This window comes from Saccopteryx leptura, chromosome 6 (genome assembly GCF_036850995.1).
Source record: "Saccopteryx leptura isolate mSacLep1 chromosome 6, mSacLep1_pri_phased_curated, whole genome shotgun sequence".
Taxonomy (NCBI): Eukaryota; Metazoa; Chordata; class Mammalia; order Chiroptera; family Emballonuridae; genus Saccopteryx; species Saccopteryx leptura.
The window spans coordinates 129206913-129228840 of NC_089508.1; the positions used below are offsets into that span (position 1 = coordinate 129206913).

Genomic DNA, 21928 nt, shown 5'->3' on the forward strand with positions numbered 1-21928 from the left:
TTCTCATATGTGCCTTGACCACGGGCCTTCAGCAGACCGAGTAACCCCTTGCTCGAGCCAGTGACTTGGGTCCAAGCTGGTGAGCTTGTTGCTCAAGCCAGATGAGCCTGCACTCAAGCTGGCGACCTTGGGGTCTCGAACCTGGGTCCTTCCGCATTCCAGTCCGACACTCTATCCACTGCACCACTGCCTGGTCAGGCCTACTTGGTTATTAAAAGAGAATTTTTTTTTTTCACAATTGCTGAATTCTGCTTGTGAATATTCTGTTGAGGATTTTTGCACCTATGTTCATCACAAGTATTGGTCTATAACTATCCCCATTGTAATGTCTTCATCAGGCTTTGGAATCCTCCCTCCTCCTGAACTTTTGGAATAGTTTGAGAAGCACAGGTGTTAGTTCTTTGCATGTTTGGTAAAATTCACATGTGAGACACTCAATACAGGGCTTTTATGTGATTTTTCATTACTGATATGATTTTGGTTGTTAGTAATTGGTTTGTTCAGATAGTCTATTTTCTTGATTCAGTCTTTTTTTTTTTTTTTTTTTGCAAGAGAGTAACAGACAGACAGACAGGGACAGACACACAGGAATGGAGAGAGGTGAGAAGCATCAACTCATAGCAGCAACACCTTAGTTGTTCAGATTGCTTTTTCATACATGCCTTGACCAGGGGGCTCTAGTTGAGCCAGTGACCCCTTGCTTAAGCTAGCGACCTTGGGCTTCAAGCAAACAACCTTTGGGCTCAAGCCAGTGACCATGGAGTCATGCCTATGATCCCACACTCAAGCGAAGGACCCGAGGATTTTGAACCTGGGTCCTCAGCATCCCTGGCTGACATTCTATCCATTGTGCCACTGCCTACTCAGGCTCTTGATTTGGTTTTGAAAGATTGTGTGTTTCTAGAAATTTACCCATTTCTTCCAGATTGTCCAATTTGTTGGAATATGATTGTAGTATTTTCTTATCCTTTGCGTTTCTGTGGTGTCAGCTGTCACTGCTATTCACTTCCGATTGTTTGTTTGGTCCTCTCTCTTTTACTATCGATGAGCCTGGTTAAAGGATTATCCATCTTTTATGGCCAATAGCCACGGCCACCATCACAGCCACCTGACCTGTGCAGGTTCGCATTTGATTTGGACAGACGGTAATGAAACAACAGAGCCAAGAACTGGTGGGCCATTACATTTAATCCTAGCTCGCACCCAGGGGGAAGAAATACACACAGTGGGAGAACACTTCCCTTTCCATTTAGGGCTCCCAAAGTCACTGACTTATCCAAGTTTCCTAGAATCAAAGGTTTCTAGCTCACCAGCCTTATTCACCTCTGTTTCCCATCTCCTCTCTACACAAACTTTACACAAACTGGCTTCTCCTTCAGCACTCCGCCATCTTGGCTGTTTCTCAGCTCCTCCACGTGGCCTTTCTCTACTCTCCTTTATAGTGTAGAAATCAAAACCTTTAATCCAATATACAAACCAGGAAGTCTCTGATACAAAGCCACTTATCTGAAGCATAATGGGATTCCTCATAAGAGTGCACCACCCCACATCATGCAACAGTCAAGGGTGTGGGAAAAAGCTTAGTCTTAAAACTAAGCCTTAGGCTATAAGGACCCCGCCTGCTCACAGCCTGTCCCCCACACCCAATGCAAACTATAAGCCTATAAGTGAGCAAACATATATATCATATTTACAAACTTATTTGACCAACAATCTTTCTTTATCTTTTCAAAGAATTAGCTCTTGGTTTTTTAATCTTTTAATTTTTTAGACTCCATTTATTTCCTCTGATCTTTTAAAAAAATTTTTTTAAGATTTTATTTATTCATTTTTATAGAGAGAGGAGAGAGAAAGAGAGAGGGGGGAGGAGCAGGAAGCATCAACTCCCATATGTGCCCTGACCAGGCAAGCCCAAGGTTTTGAACCAGGGTCCTCAGCGTTCCAGGTCAATGCTTTATCCACTGCACCACCACAGGTCAGGCATTTCCTCTCTGATCTTTATTATTTCCTTCCTTCTACTCATGTTGGGCTGTTTGTTGTTCTTTTTTTCTTCTTCCTTTAAGTGTAAACTTAGATGGTTTATCTGAGATTTTTGTTCCTTTTTTTTAAATCAAGTTTTTAATGGCCTGAACAGGCGGTGGCACAGTGGATAGAGCATCGGACTGGGATGCCGAGGACCCAGGTTTGAGACCCCGATGTCGCCAGCTTGAGTGTGGGCTCATCTGGTTTGAGCAAGGCTCACCAGCTTGAGCCCAAGGTTGCTGGCTCGAGCAAGGGGTCCCTCAGTCTGCTGTAGACCCCCAGTCAAGGCACATATGAGAAATCAATCAATGAACAACTAAGGAACTGCAACGAAGAATTGATGCTTCTCATCTCTCTCCCTTCCTGTCTGTCTGTCCCTATCTGACCCTCTCTCTGACTCTCTCTGTCATAAAAAAAAAAGTTTTTAATGAATATATGAAATCTGAAGTCTGTCAGTGATACATAATACTTATACTTACATCATTTTTTTTTAGGTCAAAATTGTGGCTAAATTCACTTTTAAATTTGCAGTCTCAAGTAGCTGAGCCAGATCTGTACCTTGACAGCTTTCCCTCCCATGAGTCTACTGTAACATCCTGTGCTAATTCCATCATTGTATTTTAATTATCAGTCTATCAGTCTTCCATTAGAGCAGACTTCTATGTTAACTTTGCCCTATTATTTGCTAAATGAATAATGAACAAGATTTCTATTCAAATGGTATGTTTATCCATTATTATTAAGCATCAGTCTCCAAATATTCTATAATCTGATTTTAAATCCTCAAATTTAAACAAGAAACTTATATCAAGGTTTTGACTTAGTTTGTGCTAAGTCATTTTTTAAAATCTGTAGCTCTGGAACATTTTATTATAAATTCATCATATATTTACTTCACTATTTTAGCTTGACCTTCTAGTAAAGTTTTAGCTGCTATATTTGGGATGCTATATAAGAAGATCCTCCCTTGCCTGGGTGATTCAAAAGTGTAATTTGTTGATGGGCACCTCTTATCTTCCTGTTATTGGCACTAGGGCTTACAGCTAGTATCAAAGCAGCTTCCTGTTTTGTCATCTTGGGTTCAAACCATGTCAGCAGAAGCCACCACTGAAGGCAGATTTTGGTAGACTTTGAAACACTTGTTTGATTTGAGGGTCCATATGCTTCATGGCTTGCAAAACATAATGGCCTGCAACTCCTGCAGCAGCAGTGGTCTGCCCCACTTCTGCCACTGTACTGGCCATAGTTCTGGCTTGGCACCCCTACCTCCGCTGAGAGCACAGTTCACTCAGCCCAGAGGCTGTGGTCATCACCTCCAAACCATGACCAGAAAGCAAGGCAGCCACTGCTAGCTGGGACAAAATGTTCAGACATGGCGCCCCAGCCTTTCTTGTTTCTTGAGGGAGGCCTTGATTGCTATGAATTTCCCTCTTGGAACTGCTTCTGCTGTGTCCCATGATCTTGGGTGGTTTGCATTTTCATTTGTCTCAAGATATCGTTTGATTTCTTTTCCATGATCTTCGTAACCCATTCATTAAAAAAAATTTTTTTTTAATTTATTGGTTTTACAGAGAGAGGAAAAGAGAGACTGCAAGACAGACTAGGGCCTGACCAGGCGGCGGCACAGTGGATAGAGCGTCGGACTGGGATGCAGAGGACCTAGGTTTGAGACCCCGAGGTCGCCAGCTTTAGCATGGGCTCATCTAGATTGAGCAAAGCTCACCAGCTTGGACCCAAGGTCACTGGCTTGAGCAAGGGGTTACTCGGTCTGCTGTAGCCCCCCAGTCAAGGCACATATGAGAAAGCAATCAATGAACAACTAAGGTGTTGCAACGAAAAACTAATGATTGATGCTTCTCATCTCTCTCTATTCCTGTCTGTCTGTCCCTGTCTATCCCTCTCTCTGTCTCTGTAAAAAAAAAAAAAAAAAAAAGAAAAGAAAAGAAAAAAGACAGACTAGGGATCAAATAGGCAACTTCAGTGCTTTGGGCCAACCAACTGAGCTATCAGCCAGGGCCCCATTCATTTTTTAGTAGTATGTTGTTTAGCTTCCTTGTGTGTTTTCTTATAATTTATTTCTAGTTTCATAACATTGTGGTCAGAAAGGATGCTTGATATTTCAATCTGAATTTTTTTTTTTTTTTTTTGTATTTTTTCTGAAGCTGGAAACGGGGAGAGACAGAGAGACTCCCGCATGCACCCGACCGAGAACCACCCGGCACGCCCACCAGGGGCGACGCTCTGCCCACCAGGGGGCGATGCTCTGCCCCTCGGGGGCTTCGCTCTGCCGCGACTAGAGCCACTCCAGCGCCTGGGGCAGAGGCCAAGGAGCCATCCCCAGTGCCCAGGCCATCTTTGTTCCAATGGAGCCTTGGCTGCGGGAGGGGAAGAGAGAGACAGAGAGGAAGGAGGGGGGGGTGGAGAAGCAAATGGGCGCTTCTCCTATGTGCCCTGGCCGGGAATCTAACCTGGGTCCCCCGCACACCAGGCCGACGCTCTACCGCTGAGCCAACCGGCCAGGGCCTCAATCTGAAATTTACTGAGACCTGTTTTGTGGTCTATCCTGGAAAATGTTTTGTGTGCACTTGAGAAGAATGTATACTCTACTGCTTTGGGTTAAATGCTCTCAATATATTAATTAAATCCACCTGGCCTAATGTGTCACTTAAGGCCACTGTTTCCTTAATGATTTTGTCTGGAAGATCTATCCACTGATGACGATGGAGTGTTCAAATCCCCTACTGTGACTGTAATCCTGTTGACATCTCTTTATGTCCATCAATATTTGCTCTATTTAGGTGCTCCTATGTTGGGTGCATAAACATTTAGAAGGATTATATCCTTCTGTTGGATTGCTCTTTACCATTATGTAACGTCCTTTTTGCCTATTATAGCTTTTGCCTTTAAAAATAAAAAATATTTTATTTGATGAGAGAGACAGAGAGATAAAGTGGGGGAGCAGTGGGAAGCATCAACTCCTAGTTGCCCTGCAGTTGCTTCTTGCATGTGTCTTGATCAGGCAAGCCCAGGGTTTCAAACCAGCAATGTAAGCAGTCCAGGTCGACCCTTTATCTACTGTGCCATCACAGGTCAGGCAGCTTTTGACTTAAAAGTCTATTTTGTCTGATATAAATATTGCTACTCCATCTTTTTATCTTTTTTCATTTGCATGAACTACCTTTTTCCCATCCCCTTACTTTCAATCTGTGTCTTTTGATCTCAAATGTGCCTCTTGTAGACAACATATGTATAGGTTTTATTTTATTATCTATTCAGCTACCCTATGCCTTTTTTTATTTTTATAAATATTTATTGATTTTAGCAAGAGAGGAAGAGGGAAAGAGAGAGAGAGGAACATCAATTTCTTCCTTGTATATGCCCTGACAGGGGATCAAACCGGCTACCTCTGTACTTCGGGATGATGCTCTAACCAACGGAGCTATCTGGCCAGGGCCCTATGTCTTTTTTTTTTTTTTTTTTTTAATTTTATTTATTCATTTTAGAAAGGAGAGAGAGAGGGAGGGAGAGAGAGAGAGGAGAGAGATAGAGAGAGAAGGGGGGAGGAGCAGGAAGCATCAACTCACATATATGCCTTGACCAGGCAAGCCCAGGATTTCGAACCGGTGACCTCAGCATTTCCAGGTCGACACTTTATCCACTGCGCCACCACAGGTCAGGCCCTATGTCTTTTTTTAATGTTTATTTTATTGATGTTAGGTAGATTAACCCTCTCTAAGGAGAGAGCAGGAGAGATAGGAACATCGTTCCTGTATGTGCCTTGACCAGGATTGAACCGGAAACCTCTGTACTTCTAGATGATGCTCTAACCAACTGAGCTATCCAGCCAAGGCTACCTTATATCTTTTGATTGGAGTATTTAATCCACTTACATTTAAAGTGATTATTGATAGGTAAGTACTTACTATCTGTTCTTTTTTTCCTTCTTAAAGAAGTCCCTTTAGGCCCTGGCCGGTTGGCTCAGTGGTAGAGCGTCGGCCTGGCATGTGGAAGTCCCGGGTTCGATTCCCGGCCAGGGCACACAGGAGAGACACCCATCTGCTTCTCCACCCCTCCCCCTCTCCTTCCTCTCTGTCTCTCTCTTCCCCTCCCGCAGCCGAGGCTCCATTGGAGCAAAAGATGGCCCGGGCGCTGGGGATGGCTCCTTGGCCTCTGCCCCAGGCACTAGAGTGGCTCTGGTCGCGACAGAGTGACGCCCCGGATGGGCAGAGCATTGCCCCCTGGTGGGCGTGCTGGGTGGATCCCGGTAGGGCGCATGCGGGAGTCTGTCTGACTGCCTCCCCATTTCCAGCTTCAGAAAAATACAAAAAAAAAAAAGAAGTCCCTTTAACATTTCTTGTAATACTGGTTTGGTGGTGATGAACTTCTTCAGCTTTGTCTTGTCTGAGAAGCTCTTTATCCCTCCTTCAATTTCAAATAATAGCTTTCCTGGTTAGAGCAGTCTTGATTGTTTCTGTTGAGAAAATCAGCTAATGGGAGCTCCTTGTAGGTAACTGTTATTCTCTTGCTGCTTATAAGATTTTTTTTTCTTTGTCTTTAATCTTTGCAGTTTTAATTATGATGTGTTTTGATGTGGGCCTCTTTGTGTTTATCTTCTTTGGGACTCACTGTGCTTCCTGGACTTGTGTGTTTATTTCCTTCACCATGTTAGGGAGGTTTTCTGTCATTTTTTTCTTCAAATAAGTTCTCGATTCCTTGCTCCCTCTCTTCTCTTTGTATTACCCCCATAATGAGAATGTTGTTATGCTTGACATTATTCCAAAAGTCCCTTAATAAATAATCCTCATTTTTTAAACTCTTATTTTCTTTTTGCTGTTCTAATTGTTTTCTGCTACTTTGTCTTCCAAATTGCTGTTTCAATTCTCTGCTTCATCTAATCTTCTGTTTATTCTCTCTAGTGTATTCTTCATTTCTGGCTTTTTTATGATTCTTATGTCCTTTTTATGATGTGTGTGAGAGAGACAGACAGACAGACAGGAAGGGAGATAGACGAGAAGCATCAACTCGAAGCTTAGGCACTTGTAGTTGCTCATTGATTACTTCTCATTTGCCTTGACTAAGGGTGGGGGTGGGGTGGGGGCTCCAGCCAAGGCAGTGACACATTGCTCAAGCCAGCAACCTTTGGGCTCAAGGCAGTGACAGTAGGATCATTTCGATGATCCCACGCTCAAACCGGCAACCCCATGCTCAAGCTAGTGACCTTGCACTCAAGAAGATAACCCTGTGTTCAAGCCGGCAACTTTGAGATTTCAAACCTGGGACCTCTGTGTCCCAGATCAATGCTTTATCCACTGCTCCACCACCAGTTACGCTATTCCTATATCCTTTTTATGCTATCTCTATGTTGATGTTCTCACTAAGTTCCTTGAGCATCTTTATGTTTTTAAATTATTTATTTAAGAAAGAGAAGGAGAGAGATAGAGACGGAGAAAGAGAGAAACACTGATCTGTTCCTATATATGCTCTGACTGGGGATTAAACCTGCAACCCTTGCACATTAAAACAATGCTCTAACCAACTGAGATATCTGGCCAAGGCTCTTTGAGCATCCTTATGGCCAATGTTTTGAACTCTGTACCTGGTAGATTGCTTGCCTCCACTTTGTTTAGTTGTTCCTCCCATTCCTCCTGTTCTTTCATTTAGGACATATATATATATATATTTTATTTTATTTTTTTCAGAGAGAGAGAGGGATAGACAGGGCCAGACAGACAGGAATGGAGAGAGATGAGAAGCATCAATCATTAGTTTTTCATTGCACATTGCAACACCTTAGTTGTTCATTGATTGCTTTCTCATATGTGCCTTGACCGCGGGCCTTCAGCAGACTGAGTAACCCCTTGCTTGAGCCAGCAACCTTGGGTTCAAGCTGGTGGGCTTTTTGCTCAAACCAGATGAACCCGCACTCAATCTGGCGACCTCGGGGTCTCTAACCTGGGTCCTCTGCATCCCAGTCCAATGCTCTATCCACTGCGCCACTGCCTGGTCAGGCCCATTTAGGACATATTTCTTTCCCTCCTAATTTTGGCTGCCTCCCTGTGTTTGTTTCCATGTATTAGATAGATCCGCTATGTTTCCTATTTTTGGCCGACTAGCCATATGTCATAGGTGTTCTTGGGGCCTAGTGGCTCATTCTCCCTGATCACTTGAGCTGGGTGCCCCAAGAATGTCCCTTGTGTGGGTTGTGAGTGTTCTCCTGTTATAGTTGGGCCTTGATTGCTGTTGGCATATCTGTGGGTGGGGTTGACTCTTGGGCTAAATGCCTGAGAGTGTTGGCTGTAACCACAGTCTATGAGCTGCCATGCAGGGGCTGACCCCAGAGTGGGATTCTACCCAAGCAGGGTCTTATGCCTGCAGAGACCACCCATTGGATGCACTGTTTGTTGAGCTAATCAGGTGGTGTTCTGTTGTGGTGTGAAGCTGGCCACCAAGTGTGCTGTTCTGGGGCCTTTTGGGGATCACTACCTCTGACCAGCCCGATGCTACCACCTGGTGGGACCTACAGAGCCATCCGCAGTTGCTGCCTGTGCTGAGCCTGGAGACACGTGGGACAGGTTATGCTGTGTATTGGCCGGCTGACGCCAGGCCAGCTGCTATCAGTACTGAGCCTGGGGCACTCAGCTAAAGACTCTGGGAACCCAAGGCCTGTTTCAGTCTGCTGGCTGCTGAGAAGGCTCAGCCACAGAAAGAGCCTCAGGTGGTACATGAGTTAGGTGAAGCAGGGACTCAAGGAGTCTCCAGGGGGTGCAAGTTGTGTTCAGAGTAAAGCAGATTCAGATTTTTGTGCCAGTACTGAGCCTGGAGACACTTATCCAAAACACAGGGTACACTGAGGCCAGCTACTACCTGCCTGGGGCCTGCAGACACTTGAGAGTTTCTAAAAAAAAAGTCTACAGTACAGGGCACGGCCAGCTGCCAGTCACTGAAAGAGCTTTGGGCGGTAGAAAAATTGTAGGGGGTGGGGCCCAAGGAGTCATCAGAATAAAGTGGAGTTCACCAGGTTAATGCAAACTCAGATATGGCCCTGTGGGAGAAGTGCTCAACACAGGGACAGTGGTGGCTGTCCCTCTAGCCCTCACCTAAGCCACACAACTCAGTTTCTCCCTATATGTCTCTGGCACCACCTAACCCCATCTACTGTCCTTACATTGGAGCCCAGGGTGAGTGCTGGCAAGTGAGACTCTGTGTGCAGGCCCTTTAAAAGAAAACCTGGGTTTCCAGAGCCTTCTGCCCCACTTGATGGGCAGATCCTCATTGACTTTCAAAGCCAGATGTTATGTGGGTTTCTCTTCCTGGCAGCACTACTCAGGGCTGGGCCACCAGTATGGCATGCGGCCCGTCACTCTTAAGGAGAGACTTCTACAGCTGATACACATCTCCCAATTTGTGGGTGTGGGGCCAGCCTGTTTCTCATCGCTGCCCCTCCTACCAGTCTTGGTGTGACTTTTTCTTTACATCTTTAGTTATTGGGCTTCTGTCTAGCTCCTCTTCAGGTGGTTCTCCAGGTTGACTGCTCTATAATTTAGCTGCAGTTCTGATGTGGTCATGGGAGGAGGTGAGCACAGCATTTAACTCCTCCACCATCTTGGGGGGTGAACTCCTGAAAATTTGCTTTCAAATTTTGAGAGACAGAGAGAGAGTCAGAGAGAGGGATAGATAGGGACAGACAGGAACGGAGAGATGAGAAGCATCAATCATTAGTTTTTTATTGCGACACCTTAGTTGTTCATTGATTGCTTTCTCATATGTGCCTTGACCATGGGCCTTCAGCAGACCGAGTAACCCCTTGCTCGAGCCAGTGACCTTGGGGCCAAGCCGGTGAGCTTTGCTCAAACCAACCAGATGAGCCTGCACTCAAGCTGGCGACCTTGGGGTCTCAAACCAGGGTCCTCTGCATCCCAGTTCGATGCTCTATCCACTGCGCCACCACCTGGTCAGGCAAATTTGCTTTTCTAACAACATTGAGAACAACAATGATAAGCTAATTGACAGGGAACATAAAACATCACTACTGTAAGCCTTGGCGAGTTGGCTCAGTGATAAGAGTTTCGGCCCAATGTGTGGATGTCCCGACTTCAATTCCCAGTCAGAGCACACAAGAGAAGCACCCATCTGCTTCTCAACCCTTCCCCTCCTTCTTGCTTCTCTCTCTCTCACCCTTCCTGCAGCCATGACTCGATTAGAGCAAGTTGGCCCTGAGTGCTCCATGGCCTCTGCCTCAGGTGCTAATAAGAGCTCAGTTGCTGAGTAATAGAGCAATGCCCCAGATGGGCAGAGCATTGCCCCCTAGTGGGATTGGTGGGTGAATCCCAGTCAGGGAGCATGCGGGAGTCTGTCTCTACCTCCCCTCCTCTCATTGAATAAACAAAACAAAACAAAATCACCACTGTAGAACTGGGACAATGCTGGCAAACTACTGGGAACAGAATAGAGCTTCCGGGGCTATCCTCACCTCTCCATGACAACTGCTATTGTCACTAATCAGAATATCAATATGAGAAAAATACTGGGGTAAGTGCAAACTTGAGGGCCTCTCCTCACTTGGAAAATCTCCTTCTAGGGCTACCCCTCAGAGATGGAAGCTTCATGTTCTATCAAGGAGGCCCTGTAACACTGGGGGTCAGGACATGGTTAGTGAAGGATCAGAGGTGGCAAGAGTTTGCCAAATGACATCTTCCGCTCCAGCTGTCTTCACTGCAGAGGTGTCCCTTCACCCACAGTCTCCCCTGACAGCAAACCCTCCTACAATCTGGAGAGGATGGGGCAGCTGCAGCTTCTGCAGAGTCCCAGCCTACCCTCTGCTGTTTCTCTCTTTCCTCCCCTAAAGAATTTTCTATACTTCCCTTAGTTACTCCTACCGTTTTTAAACAAAGCTAATTTAAACACAATAAAAAGTGCAAGAAAGGAGGAGGAGAAAGTGAAGAGAAGGGGTAGGATGAGAAGAGGGGAGGGAAAGGCAGAAAGGGGAAGGGTGGAAAGCTGGAGAAACTATAAGAAAAAATTCAAGGAACAATGGATAATGTTCCTGACATACCACATCCTCTACACACTAAGAAGCTGGTCATGCACCAAACCTGCACGCTGAGCCACTTTCCAGGAGCAGAGGAGAAACAGAGGACATGAGGGGACAATCAATCTTTACCTGGCAGTCATAAAAAGGGTGTCCCCGCCAACACATCACGTCCAGAACGTAGTAGGTCTGCTTCGCCTCACTGTAAATGCAGTCCAGAATGGTGTAGTCTGAAACACAATGCAGTCAATACTGGGTGCCCCTTTAATCAAGGTCCTCTCAGTGGGGAGTACTCTTCTTGGTAGTTGAAGGGTGACCTGAGGTAGGACAGCACAAGCAGGAACAAGGCAGCCTGTGAGCCAAGTGGAAATTCTGAGCTTTTAGATAAAACGGGACACTGACTCACTGTTGAGAAGCTCAAGTGTGAAACCAATTCCTTCCACCTACTTTCTGAGTGCCTGTCATGGGTATGGTGTTCTGTGGGGAACAGTAACTGTAAGTAATCCCCACCTTTAAGGAAGTTACACTTCAGTCAGGGAGGTAAGATAATCACAGAAGAAAGAACCAAGAGCCCAACTATATGGCACAAACTAAGAACAATGGTACCAGCAGGAAATGCTCTGTGGAAGACATGATGTGAAGAGCCTTCTGAAATAAGAAAATTGAAACAACAGGGCAGAGGAAGGTGGCAGGCAGTGCGGCCAGAGTACTGCGGAGGCACAAGTAAAGGCCCTGAGGCAGGATACACTGGTACATGCAGGAGCACAGACAAGCCAGCTGAACAGAACTGAGGGTGGATGTGGAGAACAGGGGAAGCTACAAGGATGGAGGCCAAAGCCTACCTGTGAGAGGCTCCAAAAGCCCATGGAGAGGTCTGGGCTTAGTACCAGGATATGAGGAACCACCATGGGAGCCTGAGTAGGCAGGGAAGAGAGCAGGGGTCAGCTCAGCTCTGCCAGTCCTGAGTGACTGGGGCAAGTTATCTAACCTCCATGGCCTTAGTTCCTCAGGTAGGTCCAAGGGAGGGAGAAGCTAAGGTCAGGACAACGATAAAGGAGAAAAGGGAATTTGGCAACATCTTATCAGTTTTACACTTGGCATTCTGAGGGACCTTTCCCTAACAAACTGCAGCTGTCACCTTGTAAGGATGGTTCATGGGAAGTCATGTTGATTTAATTCAGGGTTTTTTGCCAAGCTGGCTCACTGGGCAGCATCTAAGCTGCAGCTGAAGAGGGCTAGCATTGAAGGAGGGGGCCTGAGGGCAGTGGGCAGGAGGGGATCTGTGCAGTTTCAAAGGCAGGCTTTCTTTTTTTTTTTACTTTTCAAAAATTTTTTTCATTTTTTTGGAGGGGAGAGAGAGAGTGAGAGAAGGGGGGAGCAGGAAGCATCAACTCCCATATGTGCCTGGACCAGGCAAGCCTGGGGTTTTGAACCAGCGACCTCAGTGTTCTAGGTCAATGCTTTAACCACTGCACCACCACAGCTCATGCCAAAGGCAAGCTTTCAAAATAATTGACCACGCAAGTTAAACTCTTTTAATGATTTTACAACTGAATCATTACACAATTTTATGTTCGTACCTTTGGCTGTTGTTGGGTATCGTCTGTTGCCCCCTGGCAGAAGTGAAGAAAATCTATTGACACAGTAACCGCTCTTGGTGTAGGCACTGGTAGAGCCCTGTGTGGAGAGAGGCCCCATTCTCATTAGGCACCAGCTCTCCTTACCCTCTGCTTCCATTCTGCAGGGTGTCATCAGCCCAAAGATGGCTATCAAAAAATCCTCCTGAAACACAGCAAAGCATTTCAGTCCCCACACCAGGCACCACTGCGGAGGTGGACAAGGAACACGGAATGCAGACTCCTTCCTGCTATAGACCAGTCATGGTGCCACAGGGTCAGGGGCAGCTACTCACCCTGGAGGCCACGATAAGGGATCTTTTTCCAACAGGGCACACAACCACAATCCATTCCTGCCCCAAATCTGAAGGGATGTCGATTAACCACTCAGAGAGCATCAACTGGGAACACAAAACATGGTGTTGAAAGTCAGCAGGGGTTTACAGTGACAAAAAATCCACATCCTGTATCTATAATGGAAATACATGTGGAAGCATGAGGGCACCAAAGAGGACCATGGGGCCTCCAGCCCACTTGCTCTCAGCAGTCAACTTGTCTCCTGTTCAATGGACAGGACTGAAGGCACTCACTGTGAACTTCAGCTTCTCTCCTCACCTCCACTGCCTGCATGGGACCCCTCCTTTCCTTACTCTGTCTGCCCACCCACCATTACCTTATCTATTGTGGTTCCAGGGGCTATTCCTCAGAGATGAGTAAGATCTCTGACCAGAGATGCTCTTTTTTTTTGTTTGTTTTTTGTTTTTTTGTATTTTTCTGAAGCTGGAAATGGGTAGGCAGTCAGACTCCTGCATGCGCCTGACCGGGATCCACCCGGGCACGCCCACCAGGGGGCGTCGCTCTGTCGTGACCAGAGCCACTCTGGCGCCTGGGGCAGAGGCCAAGGAGCCATCCCCAGTGCCCGGGCCATCTTTTGCTCCAATGGAGCCTTGGCTGCGGGAGGGGAAGAGAGAGACAGAGAGGAAGGAGAGGGGGAGGGGTGGAGAAGCAGATGGGTGTCTCTCCTGTGTGCCCTGGCCGGGAATCGAACCGGGGACTTCCGCACGCCAGGCCGACGCTCTACCACTGAGCCAACCGGCCAGGGCCCAGAAATGCTCTTAAACTGGATCATTACTTCCCAAACTGGTGACACAAACACTAAAGGATGTTGGGGACAGGGGGTGGAAACTGTGGTGAAATGAATGTGAAGAGCTTAGCAGTGTACCCGTTATTCACATCCCTCCTGTCACTCACAGCCCTCCCCCATCACCCATCCCTCACAGCCCTCCCCCATCACCCATCCCTCACAGCCCTCCCCCATCACCTCTCCCTCACAGCCCTCCATCACCCATCACTCACAGCCCTCCCCCATCACCCATCACTCACAGCCCTCCCCCATCACCCATCCCTCACAGCCCTCCCCCGTCACCTCTCCCTCATAGCCCTCCGCCATCACCCATCCCTCACAGCCCTCCCCCATCACCCATCCCTCACAGCCCTCCCCCATCACCTCTCCCTCACAGCCCTCCCCCATCACCTCTCCCTCACAGCCCTCCCCCATCACCTCTCCCTCACAGCCCTCCCCCATCACCTCTCCCTCACAGCCCTCCCCCATCACCTCTCCCTCACAGCCCTCCCCCATCACCTCTCCCTCACAGCCCTCCCCCATCACCTCTCCCTCACAGCCCTCCCCCATCACCCATCCCTCACAGCCCTCCCCCATCACCCCTCCCTCACAGCCCTCCCCCATCACCTCTCCCTCACAGCCCTCCCCCATCACCTCTCCCTCACAGCCCTCCCCCATCACCTCTCCCTCACAGCCCTCCATCACCTCTCCCTCACAGCCCTCCCCCATCACCTCTCCCTCACAGCCCTCCCCCATCACCTCTCCCTCACAGCCCTCCCCCATCACCCGTCACTCACAGACCTCGCACCCACACCAACAGGCAGTCAGTGAGTGTCTGGCTGAGTCTCCTATCTCTCCTTCCACCAGCCCACAAAACACTCAACCCCTCATTATAAAAAATAAAACAAAGATGAAAACCTTTATCCACATTTCTGTGAAGCTACTCCACTTTCTTCTTTTCTTCAAACTATTTCATATTGTTGGTGCTCAGTCCAAACTGCTCACCCACAGCTTGGCTAACAGCCACCAATGACATCCTTGCTGCCAAGTGTCTCTCCCTCAGCTCCTCATCCTCCTGCTTCCACTTCCATGTGATACTCCTTGACATGTTCCCTGCCTGTGACACAGGGCTACTGTTTCTCCTTCAAATATTCCACCACATACTCCCCCAAAACATACAGATACACTTCAGCAAACTGTCTCAGGCCCCTCTCCTCTTTCTCCTTCGATGCTGTCCCAGGGTGGACTGAGCGGACTGTATCTACTTCTATAGCTTCACAGTCACCCTAAGAGGTGCCTCCAGCTGCCTTCTCTGTCATGTCCAGATCTCCTTCCACTCCTGCAGATGAACACTTCAAGCTGGACACTGCTATTTCTTTCTGTGTGTCCTCTCTGCACCTCAAAGTCAGCATATCCCAAAGAGAATTCACTGCCTTCCATTGCCCAAGGACCTCCCACCCTGAAACCCCCTTCTCTTCGGCATGTGGCAGCAGTTAACTGCATCAGCACTGCCTCTGTACCTGCTCCTCCCCATTCCCATCCATCTTCCCCCTTGTCCCCTGGCTTTCTCCTTTCTCTCTAAAATCAATAAAATCTTTTTTAAAAAAGATCAATGTATGCAAAAATAAGTGGAATGACAAATTGATGTTTCTCCCCTTTTCCTCTCTCTATAAGATCAATCAATCAAACAACCAAACAACCAATCAACACTGGAATTATTATTATTATTATTATTTTTTTTACAGAGACAGAGTCATAGAGAGGGATAGACAGGGACACACAGACAGGAGCAGAGAGAGATGAGAAGCATCAATCATCAGTTTTTCGTTGTGACACCTTAGTTGTTCATTGATTGCTTTCTCATATGTGCCTTGACTGTAGGGCTACAGCAGACCAAGTAACCCCTTGCTCGAGCCAGCAACCTTGGGCTCAAGCTGGTGAGCTTTTTTTTTTTTTTTGCTCAAACCAGATGAGACTGCGCTCAAGATGCGACCTCAGGGTCTTGAACCTGGGTCCTCCGCATCCCAGTCCGACGCTCTATCCACTGCGCCACCACCTGGTAAGGCTGGAATTATTATTTTTTTAAAAATATTTTATTAATTTTAGAGAGGAAGGGAGAGAGAGAAAGAGAGAAGGGGACAGGAGCAGGAAGCATCAACTCCTATATGTGCCTTGACTACGAAAGCCCAGGGTTCTGAACCAGCAACCTCAATGTTTCAGATGCTTTATCCACTGCACCACCACAGGTCAGGCAACACTGGAATTATTTTTAAAAAGAAATAAATGGGCCTGACGTGTGGTGGCACAGTGGATAAAGCATCGACCTGGAAATGCTGAGGTCGCCGGTTCGAAACCCTGGGCTTGCCCGGTCAAGGCACATATGGGAATTGATGCTTCCAGCTCCTCCCCCCTGTCTCTCTCTCCTCTCTCTCTCCCTCTCTCCCTCTCTCTCTCCTCTCTAAAATGAATAAATAAAATAAAAATAAATAAATTAAAAAACAAAAACAAGCTGTTAAAAAAAAAAAAAGAAAGAAATGAATGCCAGAAAAGTGCGGGTGCATCAACACCCAGAGGGTGAAGTGAAAACCACAGCCCTGCCAGGACCAGTGGGCCAATGCACTGTCCCTGCTGGGAGTGTGCAGGTCGGGTTCCTTCAGACTGTGACTTAGTCATCCAGCAACAGAGATGGCTCTGTTCTTCCCTGTAATACAGGTCAGCTGCCAGCAACGCCACTGTGACTATGGGCCAGACTGAAAAGCAGATCTCCAGATGAGGAGGAACCCAGAGCTGGCCTCCTGAAATGCTTTTTTTTCTTTTTTTTTTTAAAGATTTTATTTATTCATTATAGAGAGGGGAGAGAGAGAGAGAGAGAGAAGGGGGGAGGAGCAGAAAGCATCAACTCCCATATGTGCCTTGACCAGGCAAGCCCAGGGTTTTGAACCAGCAACCTCAGTGTTTCCAGGTTGACACTTTATCCACTGCGCCAACACAGGTCAGGCTACTTAGGCTCTGACCAAATGCACACAGCATCCTGTGACGTCAGGAAAGGAAAATGGTGTGAAAGGTCTAGAACTCAAACACCTCGAGGACTGTGGCTTCATAAAAGGCTGACTTAGAATGCAGTCTAAGTTAAACCTACCATCAGGTGGACAAAGGAAAGGGCCTCATAAATGCAAGAGGAGCTTAACTTCAGATATTAAAAAATTGGCAGAAGAAAAGCCATACAGGAAACATAGCTGATGTCTAAAACCGTAGGAGGGGGTATGAGTCTGGATCCCCAGCCTCAGAGAAAAGATGGACTCATACTTCAGCATCTGCCACAGGGAGACACACAGTCAGGGGGGTCTTGCTGCCCTTGACAGTGGTTCTCTTGCTGGGGCACATTTTCAATAAAGACTACACAAGAAAGTAGACACTCTCTTTAATAAAGTCAGAATTAAAAAGTCATTTATTTTAGCACTAGTCAGGTTGCTCAGTGGATTCCAGCACACCAAGGTTATGGGTTTGATCCCCAGTCAGGGCACACATGACAGGCAACCAATGAGTGCAAATTAGATGGAACTGACTGGAACAACAAGTTGATCCTCCCCTGTCCCTCTCCCTCTCTGTTTCTCTCTATCAAATCAATGAAAAAATTAAAGTCACTTAGTTTTTTTTTTTTTTAAATTTTTTTTTTCTTTTTTTCTTTATTCATTTTTAGAGAGGAGAGAGAGAGGGAGAGAGAGAGAGACAGAGAGAGAGAAGAGGGGAGGAGCTGGAAGCATCAACTCCCATATGTGCCTTGACCAGGCAAGCCCAGGGTTTTGAACCGGCGACCTCAGCATTTCCAGGTCGACGCATTATCCACTGCGCCACCACAGGTCAGGCTAAAGTCACTTAGTTTTGCCTGACTAGGCGGTGGCGCAGTGGATAGAGCGTTGGACTGGAATGTGGAAGACCCAGGTTCGAGACCCCGAGGTCGCCAGCTTGAGCATGAGCTCATCTGGGTTGAGCAAAAAAAGCTCACCAGCTCGGACCTAAGGCCCCTGAGCAAGGGGTCACTCGGTCTGCTGAAGGCCCATGGTCAAGGCACATATGAGAAAGCAATCAATGAACAACTAAGGTGTCGCAACGAGAAACTGATGATTGATGCTTCTCATCTCTCTCCGTTCCTGTCTGTCTGTCCCTATCTATCCCTCTCTCTCTGTCCCTGTAAAAAAAAATAAAATAAATAATAATAATAATAATAATAATAAAGTCACTTAGTTATTTTTTTTTTCCAGAGACAGAGAGTCAGAGAGAGGGATAGACAGGGACAGACAGACAGGAACGGAGAGATAAGAAGCATCAATCATTAGTTTTTCGTTGTGTGTTGCAATACCTTAGCTGTTGATTGATTGCTTTCTCATATGTGCCTTGACCGCAGGCCTTCAGCAGACCGAGTAACCCCTTGCTCAAGCCAGTGACCTTGGGCTCAAGCCAGTGAGCTTTTGCTCAAACCAGATGAGCCTGTGCTCAAGTTGGAGACCTCAGGGTCTCGAACCTGGGTCTTCCGCATCTCAGTCTGACGCTTTATCCACTGCGCCACTGCCTGGTCAGGCGTCACTTAGTTTTTTTTTAAAAAGGCTTTGGCGGCCCTGGCCGGTTGGCTCAGTGGTAGAGCGTCGGCCTGGCGTGCGGAAGTCCTGGGTTCGATTCCTGGCCAGGGCACACAGGAGAGGCGCCCATCTGCTTCTCCACCCCTCCCCCTCTCCTTCCTGTCTCTCTTCCCCTTCCGCAGCGAGGCTCCATTGGAGCAAAGATGGCCCGAGCGCTGGGGATGGCTCCTTGGCCTCTGCCCCAGGCTCTGGAGTGGCTCTGGTCGCAACAGAGCGACAGCATCGCCCCCTGGTGGGTGTGCCGGGTGGATCCCGGTCGGGCGCATGCGGGAGTCTGACTGTCTCTCCCCGTTTCCAACTTCAGAAAAATAAAATAATAAAATAATAAAATAAAAATAAAAAAATAAAAAAGGCTTTGGCTAGGTAGCCTAGTTGGTTAGCACACAACCCTAATATGCCAAGGTTGTGGATCCCCAGTCAGGGCACATACAAAGATCAATAAATGAATGCATAAATAAGTGGAACAACAAATCAGTGTTTCTCTCTCTCTCTCTCTCTCTAAAACAGTGGTTCTCAACCTGTGGGTTGCAACCCCGGTGGGGGTCGAACGACCAAAACACAGGGGTCGCCTAAAGCCATCAGAAAATACATATTTATTATACAGTACATTTTTAAATAAAATACATAATTATTATACAATACATTTTTAAATAAAATATGTATTTCCGATGGCTTTAGGCGACCCCTGTGTTTTGGTCGTTCGACCCCCGCCGGGGTCGTGACCCACAGGTTGAGAACCGCTGCTCTAAAATCAATAAAAATAAAATATAAGAGTAAAAAGAAAATACAGTCGAAACCCCTGCATGATTCTGCTATATCCCTCCCCGCGCCAAGCCGCCTCACCCTTGCCACCCATAAACACACCATGTCCTCTCCCACCCCCAGGCTCAGGCTTGGCCTGTCTCTGCTTCCTGAAATGCCGTGCAGCTCTGCCTATCCCATGCAGGCTTCAAAGCTGGCTCCTTATTAACTTGCTCCTGATTTCACAACCCTGCTTCCTCGCCTAATGGGAGTGAATCCCACTTTCTTATAGCAAAAACCGCAGCCTACGCTTACTCCAGCAGTACAGACCTACTTCTGACCCATGCCTCCCTCTCCACAGCATGGCCTAGCTCGACACAGGGCCTTAACAACGCCTTCCTGACAGAACTGAATGCTGCTGTCACAGAAGACTTTACCATGCTGTGTCTGTGAGGCAGAGGAGATGGGAGTGTGTGCACCCAGGAACCATATACTAAAGGTGGGAGAAGGTTCTGAGTTGACAGGACACTTAGGCTATGGAAAGAAGTTCACAATAGTGGGGTGGACCCCCGCGCCCCTTCCCGAATGCCTGGACTGCCTGGTGCTCTGGGCAGGCTCCATGCCCACTCCCTCCATGGAGCCACCGGCCAAATTGGTTTCCTCTCTGGAGCCACAGGGCACTGAGTTAAGGTTGTTATACTGATATGATTTCATAGCCTTGGCTTCACACAGGCCAACTGGGGGGTCTGGGGTGGCTGCACTGGCTCCTGATGGTCAAGGGCAGCTACACTTCCCATCTCCCACCATCTGAATGTGAAGACCCAAGACTGACACCTTAGTCTACAGCTGGGAAATACTGTATCAGTCTGGGAGTGTGGTGGAGCAGGGCTGGGTTGGGCAGGTCCAAGCCAGGAGCTATGCCATGACTACTAAAGAAGCGACAAGGGCATGGAGTCCCTTAGCATATCAGCAGTGAGTCTGCGGAAGTGGGTCCCAAACCCACTGCTCACAGGCTCTGTCACTGGTTCCTGAACAGCACATGGCACTGTGAGCCATCTCTCTTCTCCATCTGCAAACTTCTTAAACATCAGCCTTTTCTTTGCAGCTCCTACTCCTTTCCCCGCCCCTCCTCCTCTCTTTATGGCAACATTTGTTTCACTGGGTCTGACTGTAGAGTAGGAATGGGATGGAACCAGCTGGCCCAATCTTTTTTTTTTTTTTTTTTTTTAAAGAGACACAGAGAGAGTCAGAGAGAGGGATAGATAGGGACAGATAGACAGGAACAGAGAGAGATGAGAAGCATCAATCATCAGTTTTTCATTGCAACACCTTAGTTGTTCATTGATTGCTTTCTCATATGTGCCTTGACCACGGACCTTCAGCAGACCGAGTAACCCCTTGCTCAAGCCAGTGACCTTGGGTCCAGGCTGGTGAGCTTTGCTCAAACCAGATGAGCCCACGCTCAAGCTGGCAACCTCGGGGTCTCGAACCTGGGTCCTCCACATCCCAGTCTGACGCTCTATCCACTGCGCCACCGCCTGGTCAGGCTGGCCCAGTCTTTCGGGGGTACTCACTTGATTAGCATAGCGTTTGGGTAACTTCTTGCCAGTGTCCATGTCCATTTCTTCACCATCTTTCTTATCTTCTTCCTCCTCACTCTCCATCCCCGTCCAGTCATCTTCAGCCAGTCTCCTGGCATGATTCACATAATCTAGCCGCTTTCTAGAGAAAGAAAAGGCATAAAGACAGGTCTGTCTTGCAGGAGGACACCCGACAACGGGACAGTTTGATTCAATTCAAAGGCTCCAAATTTAGGAGCAATTTGGGGATTCTGATAGGAGTAAGAAATGACAAAATTTCCTCTATAAAGCTAAATTAGTGACCACCCCCTCACAGATCCTAAATAGGAAACTCATTCTGAACATAATCTTCCTGTTTCCTAAGACTGAGCGAGTAAAATTTTTTTATTTTTATTTTTTGTATCTTTCTGAAGCTGAAAATGGGGAGAGACAGTCAGACAGACTCCCACATGTGCCTGACCGGGATCCACCCGGCACGCCCACCAGGGGCAATGCTCTGCCCACCAGGGGGCGATGCTCTGCCCATCCGGGGCGTCGCTCTGCCGCGACCAGAGCCACTCTAGCGCCTGGGGCAGAGGCCAAGGAGCCATCCCCAGCGCCCAGGCCATCTTTGCTCCAATGGAGCCCTGGCTGCAGGAGGGGAAGAGAGAGACAGAGAGGAAAGAGGGAGGGGGTGGAGAAGCAAATGGGCGCTTCTCCTATGTGCCCTGGCCGGGAATCAAACCCGGGTCCCCCGCACGCCAGGCCGACGCTCTACCGCTGAGCCAACCGGCCAGGGCCGCGAAGTAAAATTTTGAAAGAAATGTTGGCCTGACCCGTGGTGGCATAGTGGATGGAATGTTGACCTGGGACACTGAGGTTCCGGGTTCAAAATCCCCTAAGTTACTGGCTTGAGCAAGTGGTCACTGGCTTGGCTTGAGAATTCCAGTTAAGGCACATATGAGAAGCAATCAATGAACAACTAAAATGAAGTTGATGCTTCTCATCTCTTTCCTCCCTTTCTGTCTAACATCAATATCAAATTATAAAAAAAGAAATTTTAAAGGTTCACTAGCTGAAAAGGCTGACTCCCCCTCCCTCCCCTACCAGAGATGAGAGCTAATACTTCTCTGCCTGGCAGATATCTAGTGCAAAGGCCCCAGCAACTGAAGAGGTGCAATGAGAATTTTTTTTTAAATTTT

General features: G+C 47.6%; 1 protein-coding gene, 1 long non-coding RNA gene and 1 pseudogene across 10 annotated transcripts in view; all 3 read right to left on the reverse strand.

Moving 5' to 3' along the window:
- LOC136376674 (uncharacterized) overlaps positions 1 to 21928 on the reverse strand; it is a 285392-nt gene that overhangs the window by 55066 nt on the left and 208398 nt on the right. The window lies entirely within an intron of this gene.
- Positions 1 to 21928, reverse strand: part of SNUPN (snurportin 1) — a 37496-nt gene that overhangs the window by 6581 nt on the left and 8987 nt on the right. For 4 of the 9 annotated variants that reach the window (XM_066342929.1, XM_066342930.1, XM_066342927.1 and 1 more), the window contains exons 3-7: positions 20742 to 20889; positions 12963 to 13067; positions 12631 to 12832; positions 11893 to 11964; positions 11183 to 11280 (exon numbers count right to left, since the gene is read on the reverse strand). In XM_066342929.1, the coding sequence (XP_066199026.1) occupies positions 11183 to 11280; positions 11893 to 11964; positions 12631 to 12832; positions 12963 to 13067; positions 20742 to 20889 (625 nt within the window). The remainder of the gene's footprint in view (positions 1 to 11182; positions 11281 to 11892; positions 11965 to 12630; positions 12833 to 12962; positions 13068 to 20741; positions 20890 to 21928) is intronic. The other 5 variants (XM_066342931.1, XM_066342926.1, XM_066342932.1 and 2 more) reach the window with 3 other exon arrangements.
- Positions 2912 to 3337, reverse strand: LOC136375972 (mitochondrial import inner membrane translocase subunit TIM14 pseudogene; annotated as a pseudogene).